Source organism: Vanacampus margaritifer, chromosome 2 (genome assembly GCF_051991255.1).
Source record: "Vanacampus margaritifer isolate UIUO_Vmar chromosome 2, RoL_Vmar_1.0, whole genome shotgun sequence".
NCBI lineage: Eukaryota > Metazoa > Chordata > Actinopteri > Syngnathiformes > Syngnathidae > Vanacampus > Vanacampus margaritifer.
Window position 1 is genome coordinate 43,561,955 of NC_135433.1, and position 20,708 is coordinate 43,582,662.

At 39.4% G+C, this 20,708-nt stretch overlaps 1 protein-coding gene across 4 annotated transcripts in view; it reads left to right on the top strand.

The window, feature by feature from the left end:
* Positions 1-20,708, top strand: part of LOC144043286 (laminin subunit alpha-3-like) — a 119,013-nt gene that overhangs the window by 74,351 nt on the left and 23,954 nt on the right. For all 4 annotated transcript variants that reach the window (XM_077556728.1, XM_077556727.1, XM_077556730.1 and 1 more), the window contains 23 exons: positions 479-653; positions 732-858; positions 1,500-1,648; positions 1,729-1,844; positions 2,532-2,743; positions 4,428-4,632; positions 4,805-4,949; positions 5,446-5,586; positions 7,365-7,526; positions 7,819-7,920; positions 8,009-8,092; positions 8,635-8,865; positions 13,555-13,668; positions 15,661-15,779; positions 15,852-15,932; positions 17,719-17,819; positions 18,040-18,093; positions 18,163-18,314; positions 19,246-19,356; positions 19,434-19,545; positions 19,609-19,773; positions 19,852-20,048; positions 20,215-20,331. In XM_077556728.1, coding sequence (XP_077412854.1) covers positions 479-653; positions 732-858; positions 1,500-1,648; positions 1,729-1,844; positions 2,532-2,743; positions 4,428-4,632; positions 4,805-4,949; positions 5,446-5,586; positions 7,365-7,526; positions 7,819-7,920; positions 8,009-8,092; positions 8,635-8,865; positions 13,555-13,668; positions 15,661-15,779; positions 15,852-15,932; positions 17,719-17,819; positions 18,040-18,093; positions 18,163-18,314; positions 19,246-19,356; positions 19,434-19,545; positions 19,609-19,773; positions 19,852-20,048; positions 20,215-20,331 — 3,172 coding nt within the window. The remainder of the gene's footprint in view (positions 1-478; positions 654-731; positions 859-1,499; positions 1,649-1,728; positions 1,845-2,531; positions 2,744-4,427; positions 4,633-4,804; positions 4,950-5,445; positions 5,587-7,364; positions 7,527-7,818; positions 7,921-8,008; positions 8,093-8,634; positions 8,866-13,554; positions 13,669-15,660; positions 15,780-15,851; positions 15,933-17,718; positions 17,820-18,039; positions 18,094-18,162; positions 18,315-19,245; positions 19,357-19,433; positions 19,546-19,608; positions 19,774-19,851; positions 20,049-20,214; positions 20,332-20,708) is intronic.

Genomic DNA, 20,708 nt, shown 5'->3' on the forward strand with positions numbered 1-20,708 from the left:
AGCCATCGTAGTGTGTGTGCTTCTAATGCTATTCCTTGACCACTAGATGGCATTAAGGACTACACACTGGGTCTTTACAGTTGACTTCCACTTTAAGTACAGTCATTTCTGGGCTATAAGGCGCACCTGACTATAACCCGCGTTAGCTAAATTTGGCGAATACTCGAGTTTGTTACACATGTAAGCCGCAGGTGTTTTAGTGTTACCGCACCATTACCACTACTTTCTTTTCCATAATAAGGGCGCAAATTGTCTCGCTCTCATTCTGTCTCTCCTACTGTATTTGGGCTCACTTGATTTGTTTTGCTCTCCCTGACGCGCTTGCGCTTCCTTTATAGTGCGCCCCCTTGTGATCTGATGAATAAACCGCACCTTTGGATTAGCTGTAGGGTCGAATGCGAAAGTGAAAAAAGTAGCGGCTTATAGTCCAGGAATTACTGCTAGCTATATGTCCCATTTTTGTTTTTGATGGTTCTAGGCAGCATTGTGTTGTGAGCCATTTGGAAAAGCCTTCGCCAGGCTGGGTTTTGCATGCGGCCCGTGACGGGAAGCTGAACGCTGCTCGCCAAGAAGGAGACAACGCGGACTGGCGGCAGAGACGACAGTCAGACTTACCCCTTCACGCTGACAAGATTCTACTCAAATACCCTCAGGTATCAGAGAATGTCACCTTGACCTTTGACAAGGTCACTGCTGTCATTTTTAAAGGCATCCTTTTTACATCTGTCCAGACGGAGATAAGCTTCACTCCCAAGGTGCCCCTCCCTGGCAGATATGTGCTTGTTGTGCATTATCGCCAGCCGGAGCACGTTTCCTTTCCTGTGGAGGTTCGAGTGGATGCCGGGTATAGCTGGAAAGGTGATTTCAGTTTTCACTGAAATGTCTTTTAGGATGCGGAGATTTGTGCTTATTAACTCATTCACTCGTAGCCATTTTCACTGAAGCAACCCCGTTTGCTCCCGATGGCTTTACTGGATTTTGACAGATTTTGCAAGGCCCACAGAATATTGTGTTCTTTTGCTATAAAATCATGGAACCTATCAAAAGAAAGATTAGTCTCTTCTTTCATTGGGAAAAAAATATATTTTCTGTTTCTGTTTTGCAGCAATTAGCATTAGAATATAGCTAAGTTTCATCATTATTCACATTCCTGTTGAAAACACTGTCAAAAAGAGCTTGTTGCAACTTGGCTCTGGTTGGTCTCTGTCACCTGCTGTTGTTTTTTTGTAATAACATAATACAATAATAATCATTGCTTTAAGCGACCTCTTCAGGACAGAGGATGCATCAAAGCCTTCTGTATGCTCTAGCATAAAAACAAACCCCATCAAAAACGTTAAAATACGTTTTTGGGACCATGGCAATATTTAAAATAGAACGTTTTTATCGTTTTTTGGGAGCAAATGAGTTCCCAAAAACAGTCAAAAGTTGAAGCTGGACGCCATCTGTGGTTGCAGTTTGTTGTCTTTTTGCCCGTTCCTCAATTGGTTTTCTCGCAGGTTCCATAAATGCGTCGTTCTGCCCCTCGGTGTCAGGCTGCAGAGATGTACTGGTCGCCGACGGGCGCACCGTCCTCGACTTTTCCCAGCAATCTTGGCAGCTGCCAAGCATCTCTTTGATTGTTCCTCGTCGCAAGACTCTCATTCTGGTCAGTGGTTTATTCATCCACTTTTTGCAGCACTTGTAGTCAATTATTGAAGTTTCTTACTGACTTACACTTCTGCATAGGATCATATATTGTTGGTTCCTGAGAGTCGTTACACCCCAGACATCCTGAGAGAGAATCCTTTGGATAAGTCATCACTCTTCATCCAGCAGTGCAGAGGAGAAGGCTTCTTTATTGAGTTGGTGTTTTTTCTTTTATTTTTTTTTTGAGAGAGCTCAGTATTGTTCATTCTGTAATCTTACCAATTCAACATGTCATCATTATTGCTCTCTCACTCTCTTTTTATTTTTGTGTGCGTGCGTGTGAGTTTGTGCTCATTAATTCTCTTGAAACCTATTAAAAATTCCATACCCTTCACTTAAACCGAATACTTCAGAATCCCCCAAAATCCACTCGAATTGACACTTTGAAGGATTTGAACTTGTGTTTGTTTGCTATCATGAACTCTTGTTTCTGATAGCTATCTGTGTATTTGATCATTTTGATGTTTTGTTTTCTTCTGGGCATTGATTTACTTCACAGTAGTTTAATGAGCTTTAACAATAAACTTTAACAACAAGACTGTGCAGTAGCCTAAGGTAGACGTTTATCCAACTAACTACTGCCCCCTTGGGGTGGTATAAAAATCTGCTACTCATCTGTAGTTTTTGATTTAAACCTTGTTTTGTTGCTAAGATGTTTTAAATTCCAAGCGTAGTCCCATAACATGTTGAGGATGTTTTCCACGTTGTTTGATACTGCAAAAGCCTCCTAAGAGATTTGAAACAGATTTGTTAGCACTTTAAATCTACCATAGAACTCTTTTTAAATCTCTGTCAAATGGCTTCAACGGTGATATAAAGATCTTGTTTTCATGTTTCCTCAGCCCCAGAACGTCTTCCCAATTCTGCAGAGACTCTGCCCGCTCTCTGGTGGCATTCTACAACGACGGAGCACTTCCTTGCAATTGTGACCAATCTGGCTCCACTGGACCTGTGTGTGACCCAGCTGGAGGACAATGTCCCTGCAGCCCTCACGTTATCGGTCTAAAGTGTACAAAGTGTGCCACGGGGTACTTTGGCTTCCCCTACTGCAGACGTGAGTGAAACGCAAACTATACTTACTCTACATCCACTAGCTTTTATTGAGATCAAGCATAAGAGTTATTCAAGTCTATACACCGTGAGCACCTGTCTGTCCCCTGGGATACGTTCCAGACCCGATAGGGGAACATCTGCGATGCTAAGAGTAGTCTTCACACACATTTGAAAAAAAATTAAACATACTAAAATATAGTCATGCAACAAACATTCTTATTATTATCAGTAGTAGTAGTAGTAGTAGTAGTAGTAGTAGTTAGGAGTGTGACGATATATCGATATCGTGATAAATCATGATACTTTGTCTTGCCTACGCCAAGTATTGATATTTGTAGTTAATATACAGCCACTATAACGGCTCCATTGTTAATTACTTATTGAGCAATTATTTGGCAGGCCACTAGGGGGAGCCCCTCATGAGAGTGGCGGGGAAATGTATGGAAGACTCATGAGCTTACTTTTACTTGTATAAGACATTTATCTGTCCAGCAAGTGACTCAGTTTTGCATACGTTTCTATGAAAAATGTGTGTTATATCTTTATTTCAAAACATTTAAAACATTTTCTATGTTTTGACTTTTTGAAGCACACAATTACTGAGGAATATTAATATTGACGTAATTGGATTTAATATTTAAGTAATTTTATTTATTTATTTACTTTTGCAACGTTACACCCAGAAAATTATGTCACAGTTTATAAAATGAAACAAATGACTGACTGACATGTTGCATGACAATAGTGTTTAAGAAAGAACAAATTTGTTCACAGAAAGTTGTCTCTTGACATTTGTATTTGTTAAAAAAAAAAAAGCACTAAATTACTCACTGTGAAGAAGACACCAGCTTTAATATTGTGTTTCAGTGATGGTACAAAAATAAACTATTTTCTCATTGAAAAAAAAATCAGTTTATTTTTATTTATTTATTATATAAAAAAAAAAAATATATATATATATATATATATATATATATATATATATATATATATATATATATATATATATATATTTATTTATTTTTATTTTTTTTATAGAAAAAACATCAGTTTATGTCCTGATTAGTTTTATCGTAGATTGCCATGGACTTATTTCCTGACCAATATATCGATAATCGCGGTATCGTCAATCGCCTTGTATCACATATCGCATCGTGATACCCAGAGGTTCCCACCCCTAGTAGTAGTAGTAGTAGTAGTAATTAATTAATTTTATGTATTTTGAGTTTTTATAGACTATATGATCAAACCTTCTAAATCATCTCCAAGTGCCAACTTCACGCTCGTCTGCGAAATTAAAAACATCAGTTCTAACCCGCCTCTGCGCAGATTTGCTGCATGCCAAGCGGCGCGCAAGACCTACACCGGTCATGAAAATAAAGCCCGTGAACTTATTAAAACACACTTTTCAAAGTCTTTCTTAGCATTTGTTTTAGCTTTCTGGATTCTTCTTTGGATTGTTCTTTTAAATAATGGACAATTCATTTGATGCTATTAGTTGAATCTTACAGTAAAACTGACACGTAAACCAAAAGAGAATCAAAAACGAAAGTCCGCTAGCTTAATGCTAACATATAATACAAAACCCCAGAAACGGGCTAATGGAAAATAGTATAGATGTTAGAGTAACTTTAGTGTAAACCTTCAAACCACTCTAAATTTTGTATTTGAATCTTCCTCCGCAGCGTGTGAATGCGGCCGCCGGCTGTGCGACGAGGTGACGGGGCGTTGCTTGTGCCCGCCTCAGACTGTCAGGCCGGCTTGCCACGTGTGTCAGAACCAGACGTTCAGTTATCATCCTCTGCTGGGCTGCCAGGGCTGCGACTGCTCCAGAAACGGCCTGCGAGCCGACGCCGGGCCCGGCTGCCACCGTGTCACCGGACAGTGCAGGTGAACACAAACTGATGCTTTGTTATTATTATTTGGTTTCTTAACTTATGCGTTTTTTATAGTGTCCTAAACACGTGTCGGATGCCTGCTGGGTTACATTGTCTATAGCTGTCTCTGACCATGCATTTTTAGTGTTAAATTATAGTTTGACCTGGTGATTATGCAAATGTAGCTGCAAGCCCAGGATTGGCGGACGCCAGTGTGATCGATGCGCTGCAGGTTATTACCGCTTTCCCGATTGCATCCCTTGCGACTGCGAGCAAGGCGGAGTCACACCCGACGTGTGTCACCCCGACACGGGGCGGTGCCTCTGCAAGGTACGCCAAAAGTTTTGTCTTGTTTATGCTTTTGTTTGCCTCCCTTTCGCTGTCTAATGCTCACAAGTCAAGCACAAAACACTTAAAAGTTTTTTTTGGTTTACCGTCAAATATCAAATAAAACTAATGATTAGCGACATAAATTTACTCATTCTTACTATATCTACTCATGATGATACAATATTAAAGATAGGCATGCGTGATCAAATCTGTCTGTTGTGTATTGTGCTATTTTCCTTTATTAATTAAAAACACATCACACAAAAATGTGACGCTTTTTTCGGGGCGGGAGTGGGAGTGGGGGTGCTGGAACAGATTCATGGCATTTCAATTTGGTCATGGAACAAACTAGAAAATGAGTGGAAGAGCATTTAATTGTTCTTCTTATCACATTTTATCACTGGCATTGATAGATGAACAAATATAGATTATTATAGAAAATAAATTGTTTAGCTTGAAACTGCATAACTCTCTGTTTCCCTCCATATGTCTGTAGACAAATGTAGCCGGCGTCAGGTGCGACGTATGTCGGGACGGCTCCTTCTACTTTGACCCGTCCAACACGAATGGCTGCACCGGCTGCTTCTGCTTTGGAGCCACTGATAAGTGTCAAAGCTCCAGAAAACGCAGAGGCAAGGTGGGTGTCATGTCTTGATGCTGCATGTGCTGAGATTGCGGATCATTACATCATCTCTTTATCTTTCTATTTCTTACATTCTATCTCTCTGTAGTTCTATTGTTATATTTCTATCTAGAAATTGTTCTATCTTGCTATAGTTATAACTGTATAGAGTACATCTATTTTTCTATTGTCATAATGTCTATGGTTACAGTAGCGCTCCCTATCTATCTATCTATCTATCTATCTATCCATCCATCCATCCATAAGCTTATGAGCATAACTGTACATGTCCGAAAACTAAATGTCGCTTGCTTGGTTTTTCGACGTCGCTCGCCGATCTTCACAACGGTTGCCAAGTCGCCGAGATGCTTGTTTGCTCACGGAAAATAAGAATTGGTGATAGGCTTGCAAAATATGGTCTCTCTGAGCCACCGTAGTGTGCGTGCTTCTAATGCTATTCTTTGACCACTAGATGGCATTAAGGACTACAAACTGGGTCTTTACGGTTGACTTCCACTTTAAGTACAGTAATTTCTGGGCTATAAGGCGCACCTGACTATAAGCCGTGTTAGCTAAATTTGGCGAATACTTGAGTTTGTTACACATACAAGCCGCACCCGACTGTAAGCCACAGGTGTTTTAGTGTTACCGCACCGGGTTCCCGCTACTTTCTTTTCTATAATAAGGGTGCAAATTGTCTCGTTCTCGTCTCCTACTGTATTTGGGCTCACTTGGTTTGTTTTGCTCTCCCTGACGCTCTTGCGCTTCCTTTATAGTGCGCCCTCTTGTGATCTGATTAATAAGCCGCACCTTTGGATTAGCCGTAGGGTCGAATGCAAGTGAAAAAAGTAGCGGTTTATAGTCCAGGAATTACTGTAGCTATTTGTAGCTAGAAAACTAAATGTCGCTTAATGACACAAAAATTGTATGAATCGTCACCAAAATGCACATGTCCACTTGAACCTCTGAAAAATATCAAAACAAATACCACCATTTTTTTTTTAATGTTATCTTATGTTCATAGAGCATCCTGGTCCTCGAGAGCCACCATCCTGCTTGTTTTCAATGTCTGCCGCCACAAATATACCTGATTTGATGAACAGGATCATCATCGGGTTTCTACAGAGCTCTCTGATGCAGCTGATCATTTGAGTTAGCTATGCTGGTGGAGGGACATCGAAAACAGGCAGGGCAGTGGCTGTCGAGGACCAGGGTTCCTTACCCCTGCCCTAGGGTATGTATGCATAACTGTATCTAGCTTGCTAGCTATCTTTCTATTTATTTAGCTACAGTAGCAATTTAGTTAGCCATCTGTCTGGCAAGCTATGGTAGCTAGCTATACAGCTAGTTATCCATCTAGCTAGCTAGCTATTTTTTTTTATCTATTTCCCAAATATATATATATATATATTTATGGGTTGACTGCAGAGGTTGTAAATCCAGGTCCAGAAAGTAAAAACCCTGCCACAGTTTGCCTTTAGCCTCAGGTGCTAGCTAGCAAGCTCCCTAGCTAGCTCCTCAGGTGCTCGTTTACCTGCTAGGGAGCTAGCTGGCTAGATATCTAGCACAAGGGGCTAAAGTCAAACTGTGGCAGGGATTTTACTTTCTGGACCTGGATTTGTCACCTCTGGTTGGCTGTATTCTAAAAGCATTTTTGTACAAATTAAAATTCAGTTTAGTATCTACAAGATGATGAAGGCAGGTGAACATCAGCAGCATATTTTGAACACAAAATGACTGATATATTCCATCATTTATTTTCCCGTTCCCTTCTCCATGTTTTCTGCTGTTAGTTTGTGGACATGCGTGGCTGGAGGTTGGAAAGTTCTGACCGCCGAGAGGTTCCGTCCGTGTTGAACGTGGCCAGTAACACTGTGGTGGCAGATGTCCAGGAGCTTCGTGCTTCCATTGAAGCGCTACACTGGGTGGCACCGGCCTCATACCAGGACCACAGGGTGAGTCCAAGGCTGCACCATGTAAATGTTATAGCAATAAAATAAAATAAAGTTTACTGCCACTCAAATGTTGAGCTTTTTATTTTATTAGTTGAAAATAAGAATGACCTACAAAAAAGTTATTCAGCTTATTTAACAACACACAGTCACTTAAGAAACATACATTCAATATTTAAGCAAGAAATAACTTTGCGTTAGATACCTGCTTTCAATGGGCAATTCAATTACTATCTATATATTTTATGTATTTTGTATAATGCATTATTATTATTTTATTTTTTTGTTCTCCTAGGTGTCCTCTTATGGTGGTTTCCTCACCTTCCAGGCCAAATCTTTTGGTATACCCAGTGAGGGGATGAATCTGATAGACAGAACACCTGATGTCTTACTGACTGTATGTCAAATTCCAGTTTATATTCTCATCTTTCACTATTGCTGTTTGAATGATATCCTTTACAAACATCTTCATGTTTCTCCTCTAGAGTAAGGACACGACCCTGGTCCATGTAGCTCCTCAAGTTCAGTTGCCAGACAGACTGTATCAAGGCAAAGTCCAGCTTGTGGAGGTAAAACAAAACAAACAAAAAAACATGGCTACTTCTTTTGGTGTTTAACTCTTTGACTGCCAAAAACGTTAAATAACGTTTAGTAAAATCCTATGGAGGAGTGCCAAAGACGTTAAAAGACGGGTTTTTTCAAAACAGAGGTGAAACTAACCATTTTCTATTGTTGATTACTGAAGAACGGAATAAGGTAGAAACAAACTTTTTTTTCTGATAAAGACTAGAGTCCAATCTTTCATTTGGTAGTATGTGTGTTTCCATAGTCCAAACACATAATTTTCTGTGGACCTTGAAAGATCAGTCAAAAATGCTTAAATCGGCTGGCACCCACGGCATCCCTTTTCTGAAAACGTCTGGCAGTCAAAGAGTTAAATTCCTAAGGTTGTCAGGCTAGTTTTGAATTCACACTATACAAGTTAGATGGATAAACTTCAAAATGATATTTTCCACATTTACCAATAGAATGGGGGTGGGGCTACACTTTACTTGATATTTTCGCTGTTTTTCAAAGCAGGTTTAAATCTGATCTGATCTGTTGTCCATAGGGAAACTGGCGCCATGCCGGTACCAACAGGCCCGTGTCCAGAGAAGAGCTGATGATGGTTCTAGCGGGCCTGGCACGTCTGAGGATCCGAGCCTTGTACTTTACGCAGAGCCAGCGACTTAGTCTGGGCCAGGTGGGCTTGGAGGAAGCCACCGATTCGGGGACCGGGAGTCCTGCGAACATCGTGGAGGTCTGCTCCTGCCCTCCTCAGTTCCTCGGAGACTCCTGCGAGGTGAGTCAAATACTGTATATCGTTACATCACGGCGCGTGGCTTAATTTATTCAAATATTTAGCTCTGACAGTCCCAGTGACCCATTTTGATCTTTGACGGCTTTTTTGTTCCAAATTGTTTGTGTTGTCAATGTCTTTTTGTATTGCTATGCATGACAGCTGTCCTCGCTTCCAAACTTAATTGGCCCCCGATTTTAATCAGCCAAAACAGTCATCAAATTAGGCCAAATGGCCGATTATTTTCCCCTTAAAATTTTATTAAAGAAAAACGAAGTTTCCCATGCTGTGAAAGTACCCTGAATGCACTATTTTGCTTGCGTAGCATTAGCAACTAGCAAGTGTGCACCGTATTTTATTCTGGTTATTCTGTTGTCCCTAAGCGTTCTTTTAAGATGTTTAATGACACCGCAGTTGAAGTTAACTGTAAAACTAAATACACAACGTTAAGAATTACATCCACTGTATATTTAAATACAAAACATGCTTCGTTTTTAAAACATTGCTAGCCTAGCACTAATGCTAAAAGCAAAATGTTAACAGGAAAAAGACATAAACTTTGGGAGTGTTTTTTGTTCAAATAATGAATATCCACTCACAAATCTTGTGGGAACACATACCCACAGGTGCGATAACACTACGCAAAGGCGCAAATTTTTCCCAATGTGTGACAAACGAGTTATTTTAATAGAAAAGTGAATATAACACAAGATAAAAATATATAAAAGAAAAGGCTAATGCTTTACAGCAGTTGTAAACAAGTAAGAATGGTTTTATTATTGTCACATAAATCTATACATTAACCTTGTATACTTCAAGATTTTTTTTTTAATAATGTCATACTATGGACTTGTCATTCAAAGCAGAGAATCTTAATAGCGAAAGTTTGTGTGTAAGTGACACCCATTGAAAAGGAATGGGGGCAGGGTAATTTAATGCATTATATATATTTTTAAATAATCGTCAGATTAATCAGTAATCTGTAAAAAAAATAAAAATAATTAGCCCAACATTGGCCTCGGCCTAAAAAAAAATGCATATCGGTTGGGCCCTAATTTGCACCACTGAGAAAGAACAGGAAGGATCACCTTCTCAGGTGTTGAGTGAAATAGCGTAGTGTCATCTTGGAGGAGCGGGGGACCTCCTCTTCGTTCTTCTCCGGTTGTCCCGACACGCCCGAACTAAACATTGCACCATTTCGCCCGGGGGCCAAAGTCATCAGCTGAGGAGACTTGGGCGGAATGTGCTGCTGGAAAATAACCAGCCGGCCAAAATGACATGGCCTCAGGCTAGGACGGGATGAAATGCACAATCACGCAGACATAATATTAGCCATTATAAAGCTGGGATCACTGCCATGGCAACAACTCTTAGAGGCAGTACCAGCATTCCGCAGGAAAAAGACTGTTTGTGTCTTAAGTCCTTTTTTTATACACACATTCCATCTTGTCTGTGTGGCTCTTTGTTGAGGTTTTGTGTTTATTTTCCAGTTGTGCATATAAGGGCAGCACAGTGGGTAGTGGTTAGCGTGTCTGCCTCACAGTCAAGAGGTTCTGGGTTTGAAACCTGGCTCCGCCCTTCCTGCACATGGAAGAAGCTCCATCTCACCCTCGATACTGATAAAGACGAAAAGTATAGCAAATGGATGGAAATTGCACATGAAGCAACCTTTAATCTGGTCCATTGAGAGGAAGTTGAGTCTACAGGTGGGGAAACCTCACCTTGCCTCAACTGTTACTCATAAACTTGAGTGTGTTTGATTGTGTAAATGCACTATGCTCATGTGCGTGTCTGAAAGTCCAGCAGACACACCCAAAAGTGTGTGTATATCTGCTTTCGTTTGCACAGAGTGATTCAGGTGTGACTCCACTGTCTGAGGGTGTCTGACACAATGCAAAACACACAAACACGCCTCAAGTCTATAACTGATTTGGCGCATCGAAATAACATTAGTAACTTAGAGGACATTAGAAGAGGCCAATAATCAGGACACGATACAGTAGATGCCATTCTTACTATCTAGTGCGTTCATGATACTGTAAGGTTCAACAACCTTTTTGAAAATGAGAGCTGCTTCTCTGCTACCGTTTAGTGCGAAGGGCTACCAGTGTGATACACGCTTCTGAAATAACAAATGTGCTCAAATTATATGAAGATAAACGGTTCAGAAAATGGATTCATGGATGTAAAAAATAATATATGCATTCATTTGAAGACGCTGTTCATGTTAATGATTTCTCACAACAATTAGAAACAGATACATTTCTTATGCAGCAATTTATATCCATGAATCTCTGCAGCGTTTACATTTTCAAATGATCACAATGACCCCACACTGATCAGCTGTTTTTAGAACAGGCCTGCAGGCTTCTCATGGGGTTCATGCACGGGGGCTACCTGGTGCCTGTGGACACCACGTTGATGACCCCTGGACTAGAGGTCATCGTGTCTGTCTCAGTAGTAGAGTTCTGAAGTTCCGGGTTCAAATCTTGACTTCAGCCCTCCTGGGGATGTTGAAAAACATGTGTAATTTATACTGTAACAGAGTTGTCTTGGTCCGATCATGTGATTTTTTTAGCTGATTGTTTTCAGCTGGAAAAGGTTGGATTTTTGAATTTGCACCCCCTCAAGTTTGTGCAAAAATCTCATGTTGCCACAAGCATTTTATTTTTTTAAGGAGTGTCAGACAATTCCATTTTTTTATCATAATTAATCGCATGACTTCAATAACTCACAATCGCAAATTTTATATCTGTTATAAATATACAGTCAAATATTTTTTTCTACGTTTCATACTCTTGTTAACATGAAAGTGGGAGAAAAATGTTAAACTAATAGAAATATGGCTGCATCTTTTAGTCATTGATACAGTAATTTCATTATAATTCATAAAATTGAGTTAAAATTAAAAAGATGCACTGCACTGTAAAAAACGGGTGTGATATTGATTTGTATTGAGGTCATTTTTCTGCCACTAGATGGCATAATTGCATTTGTAAGACGGTGATAGCTCAGTGCATTTTTCTTTTCATATAAAGAGCTATCAAATCTTTAACATGAAGTAACTTGTGAAATTCTGCACATCTTTAAAATTGTAAAATACAACTTGACCCCAGTCTCCGCACATATATGCATTATTATTAGTGTTGTTCCGATACCGGTGTAGGGAGAGGCCGCGATACTGCATTAAAACAGTTGTATCGGCAAGTACTAACAAGTAACATGCCGATACCATGATTTCAGACGCTAATATAGGACTTTGGATGCAGCATCCTTGTGTCTTGCTTGTGCGCGACATTCACTGATAAATATTTATTTTTATCCATTCATCCATCCATCCATTTTCTTAACCGCTTGTCGTTAGCAAGGGTCGCGGGGGGCGCTGGAGACTATCCCAGCTGGCTTCAGGCAGTAGGCAGGGTACACCCAGATATTTATTTATTTATTTTTATATTTATTTTTGAATCTCGTTTTTTATTTTATTTTTAATTTTTACTTCTATTTCTTTATTTAGGGATTGTTTTTGTTTTGTTTTTATTTCCATTTATATTTATTTATTTGTATTTGATTTTTTATTATGTTTTATACCCGTTTTTATTTTTACTTTCAGTCATTCATTTAGTTATTTTTAATTTTGGCGGTTTTGGTCCTCCATAGTTCACTGCATACCGAGCCAAGTTATCCAATTGGCTCTTAAATGTTCTGGACCAATAGCAGGACAGCTTTTTTATGTTGCAATCACGCCCCTCCAGATATCGGTACTGTATCGACATCGGCCGATACTGCAAAACTGTGCATCGGAATCAGTATCAGGGGCCCAAAAATGGTATCGCAACAAAAATGGTTACGGAACAACACTCATTATTATTAAATTTATTTCTACCAAATTTTGACATGGACAGGTCTGCTGCGTTGCGACTGGAATTCCCCAGTACAGGTTTTCAAAGTATGGGGCAGTCATTAATTGTACGTCAAAAAAATTTGTGGCGTTAAAAGACGTTAACTTCTCAACTGTGTGTGCGTGTGTGTGTGTGTTAGGGGGAAGTGGAAAAGGAATGAGAATGCACTTTAACACCTGCATGTGTGTGCTTGTGCGTCTCCGTACAGTCAGTGCAGTTACTCAGTTGGAGATGGGGCGTGTCCTCATTGTCAGTGTGTGTTTAAGAGTCCGAAGCAGGGGAAAGTGGAACGTTATTTCACACGGACTAAACATCAGGAATGTCAGATAGCTCGATGGCCCGACACGGGCACGCCGGACGGGTTCTGCTCAGGACGGTGTTATGGGGGTCTCTGATCGCGCTGTGCTGGGCCGGCAACAGGCCTACTCGGGGAGGGGTGTCTCGACATGTCGGCAGAGGAAGGTTAAGACACCAGGCGGACCAGTGGCGAGAGTATCCAAGGTTAAACGGGCAGGGGAGCGATGAAGGACAAGTGGTCCGTTTTCCTTCTGTCAGTGACGACTGGACTGGTCAGATTGAGGTAAAGGATGGATCTTGAGGTGTGTTTGCTTATCTGGGAAAAGGGCAAAGGCTGCGCTCTTGTCAGTTAATGTTTCAACTTCAGCACTCTGTCTCCATACAAGACATGTATCCTACGGAAATGTGCTGCACAAAGAAATATATTGGCTGAGTTCAAAGTCTCAAGTTGGCTTTACTGCAATAAAATGTAATTTTTTTCTTCTTTTTTTTTTAGAACTGTGCCCCTGGATTCTTCCGAGATAACAGCGGGCCATACCTGGGCCGTTGTGTCCGCTGTAATTGTAACGGGCTGGCAGACACGTGCGAGGACTGGACCGGGAGGTGTTTGGTGAGCTGCACTCACCATACCCAAATACTCGATTACATTTAATGCTCAATCACAAGCTATTTTGAAAAGGTCATACTTTTACACACAGTAGGATTAGTTTTATAGTAATGAATGCAGCTATAGCGAATGACATATCGTACTTTATAGGGATGTTCGATACCAGTACGAATCTTAACTCTTGAGTAGTCACCACCGATACTTATACCATGTACCGATACCACTAGTTTTGGTGCATAACCTTTGACCAAAAACCAATAACAGATCATTTTAAAGAGACCATAATATCCCAATATATCCTTAAAATTGCATGAAATGAATGACAATTTTTTATTCTCCTTTCTAGTTCCTGATAGTAAAACGGCCACACTATCGACTGCTGTTACAAGTACTGATACCTTGAGATAAAGCATGTTATCAGCAGGATAACGATACCTGGGCACAAAAAATTCCTCAAACCCAATTGTTTATTACGTTGTTTATCTGTTTTAACTTTCAATAGATGAACTCTTTCAAAAAATTAGTTGGCTGCTTTTAATATTATTTGTTATGAGCTACTTAAATTGTTTTTGTTTTATATATAAAAATGGATGGAAGAAAAAAAATCTTTGTTTAGTCACCACAGATACATTATAATGTCTTATAATTATAATTAGCAATGGGAATAACTGATACATACATATGATACATGTTTAATGAATGTTGAATTGTTGAACAGGAATTGTCCCCCCCCCCTCATTTTTAGCACAATAATACCTAACATTGTATGAATAAAATAGATTAAACAAAACTGTAAGTCTCACTTACTAAAAAGTATTAATAATAATAGTTTTTAACCATTTTTTTTTAAAAATAATTTTACTATTATATTCTTTAATATATGATTCATTGACTTAACATAATTTTTATTATTCTATTTTTGCAATTGAAGTTCATAGGACTCTACTCAGAACAGCCAATAATATGGTGCCTTGCTCAAGGGCATCTTTATAAAAAATAAATCAATTATAATGTTCTCCAGTTTATTGATTGTGTACGTGTTTAGTTGGCGAATATGTGAGTTTTTTACTGAATACCTGAGGTCACGATGCAAATAAAAGCCTAAATCGAGGCAGAGTTTCAAGGTAATGGTTTGCGTTCAACTAAATAAACTCAAATTTAACACTAAATAAGTACATTTGTGTGTATATTAAAATATTGACTTCAGTCTTGACGATTTTGTAGTGGTGTGCTGTGACATTTTTTTTTTACATAATAAAAGTGCCTTGGCAAAGGTTGGTAAACTGAACAAGAGAATGCAATTTTTGCCACCTTTATTTTCTTCATTTATATTTGTTTTTGTCATTAAATGACAGATTTGAAATCTACTTGGGTGGGTGAACTCCGGCGAGGGGCGAAGAGGTGGTCACAGTTCTGTTACTACGTCTCATCTAGCCTCACGATCCACAAAGTGATGGCAAACTAACATTACATGCAGTATATCTTTTTTTTTTTGTTTGTTTGTTTTTTAAATACATGTTCTTAAACTTCTTGGGTGGTGGCCATCTTACTCGGGTGGCACGCCCAAGTATTAACATGGTGTGGGAAACACTTTGGTATAGTTCAAGCAGAAAAAAACCAAAACTTTTTTAACATAATTAATAGTACTGCCGCCTATCTCGTGCCCTTTTCAGTTTCGTAATCACCACAAATATTTCCAATGGCGTGGTGGTTTTCTCCTTGTCATTATTCTCCTTGAAGGGAGGATGAGCCCGTGCACATTTGAACATCTCAACCATCTCTATTATGTTATCGTCATGCAAGACCGGGCCTGCGTTGCCGCGTGCGTGCCGCCCTTGCAGCAGTCAAACCAACATCAAATACATTCTCAGCAACCACTTGGCGGGGGTGCCTGACGTGTGTGCGTTGGGAAGAAAAGACTTGATGGTCCACTAAGGTTAACCTTGCAAAATGCATGCCTGAAAATCCAATTTTTGCCTCTTTGTTTTTTCTCAGAATTGTCAGTACAACACAGCTGGAGACAGATGTGAATACTGCAGAGAAGGTTACTATGGTAACGCGGCTCAGAGGACGTGCCAGGTGTGCCCCTGCCCCCTTAGTACGGCCACAAACAGGTGAGTTACGAAAAACAAAAAGAAACAGCACTCCTAAAAAGTAGTTACATAACACACGTGTTACATTTCTAGCTTCGCAGTCGCTTGCAGAGAGATCTACGGAGACTTCCAGTGCATTTGCAGAACAGGATACACTGGAGACAAATGTGAAAAGTAAGCATTGCTTGAAAATCAACAATAGGGGAGTGAAGGGGAATTTGTGCCAAGGAGCAAGTAGTTCCACCCCTGTTATTCAGAAAACCATAAAAGAAGTTGGTCATGTGACCACGTATCTTTGAAAAGACATCCATTTTGCTCATCCGGTAAAAAAAAAAGGGAGACTCATGGCTTGAGAGGTAAGCACATTTAAAAAAAATTTTTTTAAATAAATTACCCTCAAAGGAAAATTTCTATGATTAAGGTTTTTTTCATGGCTGTTTTTGAACAATTACAGACAACTTTGAAAACAGTTCACACGTGTTTTAGTGCTTTAGTAAGCTACATCGTGAGTCTATATGGTTAGCATGATGCTGGCTCAAAAGAGCTGGGGGATGCTTTTTTTTTCAAAATGGTGGGCTTGGGGTAATTTGTGCCAAAGGACCTGGGTTAAGTTGTGCCAATAGTACTTCCCCTTAATTATGATTATTTACTCTATATTACGTTGTAAACCGTATTCTTACATTTGATCACTAAAAGTATGCGTCATTCTTAATTTTTGACCATAATTTATCACGCCACCAGATACAAAAGGAAGACGGACAGGGTTTCAACTCCTCTTGAGGAGTTGGAAAAAGCAGTAAATGGGGGGAAGACCATACGTCAGGTTGGAAAGGAGATCAAAAATCTGCAGGATGGCCATAAAAAAAAAATAAGGATAAGAAAAACAAAATAGGCTCAGGCTTACAAATCTGGCTGTTCTGCTCACTTGGGTTATGTGTCTTTAGAAGTTATTTTTTCCTTGGCAAAATCCACAAAAAGAAAGAACAGATTTGTAAAATAAAAGTGAAAACAAGACACACCGGAGAAGATGGAGTTAGAGAAGGCTTACAAAGAAAGAGAAAATAAAAAGGCTGAACAGAAAAATAAAAAGAACGAAAGAAGAAAAGGCCTCTGAAGCCTGCAAATCAAAGTTTTGTATTGAATTTGTCTTTCTTTTATATAGCATTATCGTTTGTGAGATGAAAATTCTTTTTTTTTTAAATTTCAGTTATCAATGGCACGATTTACCCCACAAATTCTGACTAATGGTATAACCTACTAGGGATGTAACGATAACGGCAATATTGTGATATCGCGATATTAAAACTGCCACACTATATCGTCGTCGTCATGTCACGATATTCAAAGCAGCACATATTTTTAAAAAGTCGGGTTGATTTCCATATGTGCACATCTAGCACCCTCTGGTGGCTAGTTTTTTAGTGCAATTTAATTTCCACAAAGCATGCTTTGGACCTTCTTTGTTTAAAATCCATGCCAATGATCAGATGAAGGGGAACATAATATGCTTGTAAACAGAGTCAATATGTGTAGGAATTCAATGTACAAAAGGACAATATTGTGTGTGTGTGTTTTTTTTTGTATGATCTCTTTTTTTTTTTTTACAATATTGTGACTTTTTTTTGTATCTCCAACCTCCCCATAATATCGTGACCTAATGACCTCCATATCGTGATAATATCGTATCGTGATGTTTGGATATCGCAACTTGTGCCACAAAACCACTTTTTTTTCTAAAGCTATATTTCTTAAACTGTTTATTGAAGATCCAAAGTGATTGCTCCCAAGGATGTACAACATCCTAGACTATAGGAACACATTTTAGTTGGAGGCATTCCTGTAATCCCCTTGCGTAAACGACACTTTAAGTAAAAATTGACACGACTTACCCCGCTCTCCCCCCTATAGATACTAAATACTCTTAAACTGATTCTACCTTATTCATTTCTACTTCTTACAGGTGTGGTCCTGGTTTCTATGGTGACCCGTTGGTTCCAGGAGGAAGCTGTCGCCCTTGCGATTGTAATGGAAATGAAAACACCTGTGATCCCAGGACTGGAGGTTGCATAGCCAATCTTATAATATAATTTAAAAAATTAACGTTTACTAATTGGTGATTTTATTAGCAGCAGACACATAGCACTAGTGACCAGGTGCTATGTGATTAGGTTATTAAGAGGCAGATCCATAGCAGCACTAATAAGGATTTTAAGAGACTCCAGCTCATAATTTACATGTATTTTTATTTTATTTTTTATAATTTGTGCTTTCATCTCTGTAGTTTGCAAGAGCACACTGGAGCCTGGAGACACAAACACCGACGAGCGCTGTCAAGGTGAATAAAATAGAAATGTAAGAGCCTCACGGTTACGGTTATGCTTATTTTAAACATCTTGTTTTTCAGAGTGTGATAACTGCGTCGAGACTTTACTACAAGACTTGGAGAAGTTGGACTACAAGCTGGTGCTGATCAAAGTTCGGCTGGACAATGCTTCCGCCGGGGCCTCCTCCCAGGATAGGCTCAGGAAATTGGAGCAAGCCGTATCGGATACCAAGGTAATGGGGAAAAAATCTTCATAACTACAATGGGGACGTTTGACTTTTACTGACTTCATTCTGGCTGACAAGTTGAGACACATTTAACACATCCCGATACCTCATGCGTGGCCACAAGTGCAATGTACACACATTATTCATTCTATGTACATATGCAGTACACACACTTGCATGTGTTGACACTCACGCTTACGTGCCGAATGCTGGGATGGGTGTGCTTATGCAAACATTCCAGATGGGATCACTGATAAGTAATCACAGTGCATTTTGTCTCACACTGTGCCTCAAATTGAGACCTTGAAAAATCTCATTGAAAAATTGACAACATATTTTCTTGATGTTGATATGATAAATTTTGTATTTTTATATTTTTAATTTGTTTTTATTAAATTGTAATTATTTTTATGTACTTATTTTGTTTAAATATATATATATATTAAATATGTATTATTATTATTATTATTATTATTATTCAATGGACCATTTTTAATTCTTATTTTGATGAATTTCCCCCCAAAACAAGAATATGTTGTATTTTAAATATTAACAGTGTCCCAAAGACGTATTTTTACGTTATTTCTGTGTTTTGTTTTGTTTTTAATGCTAGAGCAGCTTTGATGCAGAGTACAAGAGAGGCTCTTTCCCCCGTTTTTTTTTTTAAACAGATTTCTGAATAATGATGAAACTTAGCTATATTCTAATGCTAATTGCTGCAAAACGTAAACAGATAGAAATATACTTTTTTCCTGATAAAAGAAGAGACTCTAATCTTTCTTCTGGTAGGTTTCATGTTTGTATAGCAATAGAAGACAATATTCTGTGGGCCTTACAAAATCTGTCAAAATCCAGTACAACAGCCGGGAGCGAAGGGGATTGCTTCAGTGAAAATGGCTGCAAGTGAATAAGTTAATAATCACATTATTTTTTGCAGAATCTGGTGATCAAATTCAGAACCACTGTCAATGGCCAAAGTTCCAGGGTCAAGCAGCTGGAAGACGACATGGTGACTCTCGCTGATGACATCAACTCTCTTCAAGACAAGGTCGTAAAAATTAATTAATTGAATACATCAATTTACCGAAATGTGCGTAAAAATGTGTGATTTTCATTCACATTCAGGCTGACACGACGGCCGTGGATGCTGACAAAGCTGTTCTAGGGGTTGAAAAAACCCACAATAGGGCTCAGGATTTGGACCGAGAGATTCAAAACATGCTCAAGAAAATCCAAGGTAAAGCTCGGGTGACGTTCAATGAACATGAACAACGATCATCCGTTTTCTTAATGCTTCCAGGTCTGCTGGACCAGCTAAAGGACGTGGGTTCGAGCGGCACGCAGCCTAGTGAGAGCGCGGCAAAGATGCTGGAGGATGCCCAGCGCATGGTGAAGGAAATGGAGAACAGGAACTTCACGCCACAGAAGACCGCTGCTGACAAGGAAAGGGACGAGGCCAGGAAACGTAAGATACGCCACTCGCGGGATTGATTGAGTTTCTCAAGAGTTGCATTAAGAACGTCTCTTTTACTCTCTTATCCAGTCCTGGACTACATCAAGAACGACATGAGTAAACAATTGGACCAGAACGAGGGCTCAGCAGCAAAATTGAAAGAGCAGCTGAAGGACTACGACGGCAAACTGAAGGAGCTGGACAAGTCTCTGAAGGACGCCACGGACTTTGTGAAGAAAGCCAACGCCCAGAATGGACTCAACGCTCAGGCTTTACCGGAGCTGTTGGTAACCAAACACAGTCAATAATCAGTAGATCAACACATTTGGGACTCATTATCAAGAGATGCCAGTTGTGTGCATCACAGTACACCTCAGCCAAATGAGGCCCGATTATTTCATTTGTCAGACAAACAATGAGTTTCTCGTACTAAAATGACGTGTTTCCCCACAGGATCGCATCAACAACCTAAAGAAGGAACGCAAGACTGTTAAGGACCAGGTGGCGATGGCGGCGAATCAGCTGAAGATAATAGAAGATTTAAACAAAGGGCTTACCAACAACAAAACGGTGCGTGTCAAGTGTGTTAAGCGGGCTGCACACATCATGATTTAAAATTGAGAGACACAAAAAAAATGGCATGTGTGGTCTTGTCGCTCACATAAACAAATCGCCATCTCCTCCCACAAATAAAGTCTGTTTTAGTACAGAGACTGACCTATGAGAGGCAGTATGGTGCCATGGTGCAGCCAGGCTGATAGAAAATACAAAGAAGAAGAAATAGTAGTAGCGATCACTCTCAACTAGGGCTGGGTTTAAAAAAAAAAATAATAATCCATATTGAATCAATGTTCCTTTTCGAGCCTGATTTTGAATCATAAAACCATGAATTGGGAAAAAGAGATATTAAAATAATTAATATCTCTTTTTCCCATAAATTCATAAGG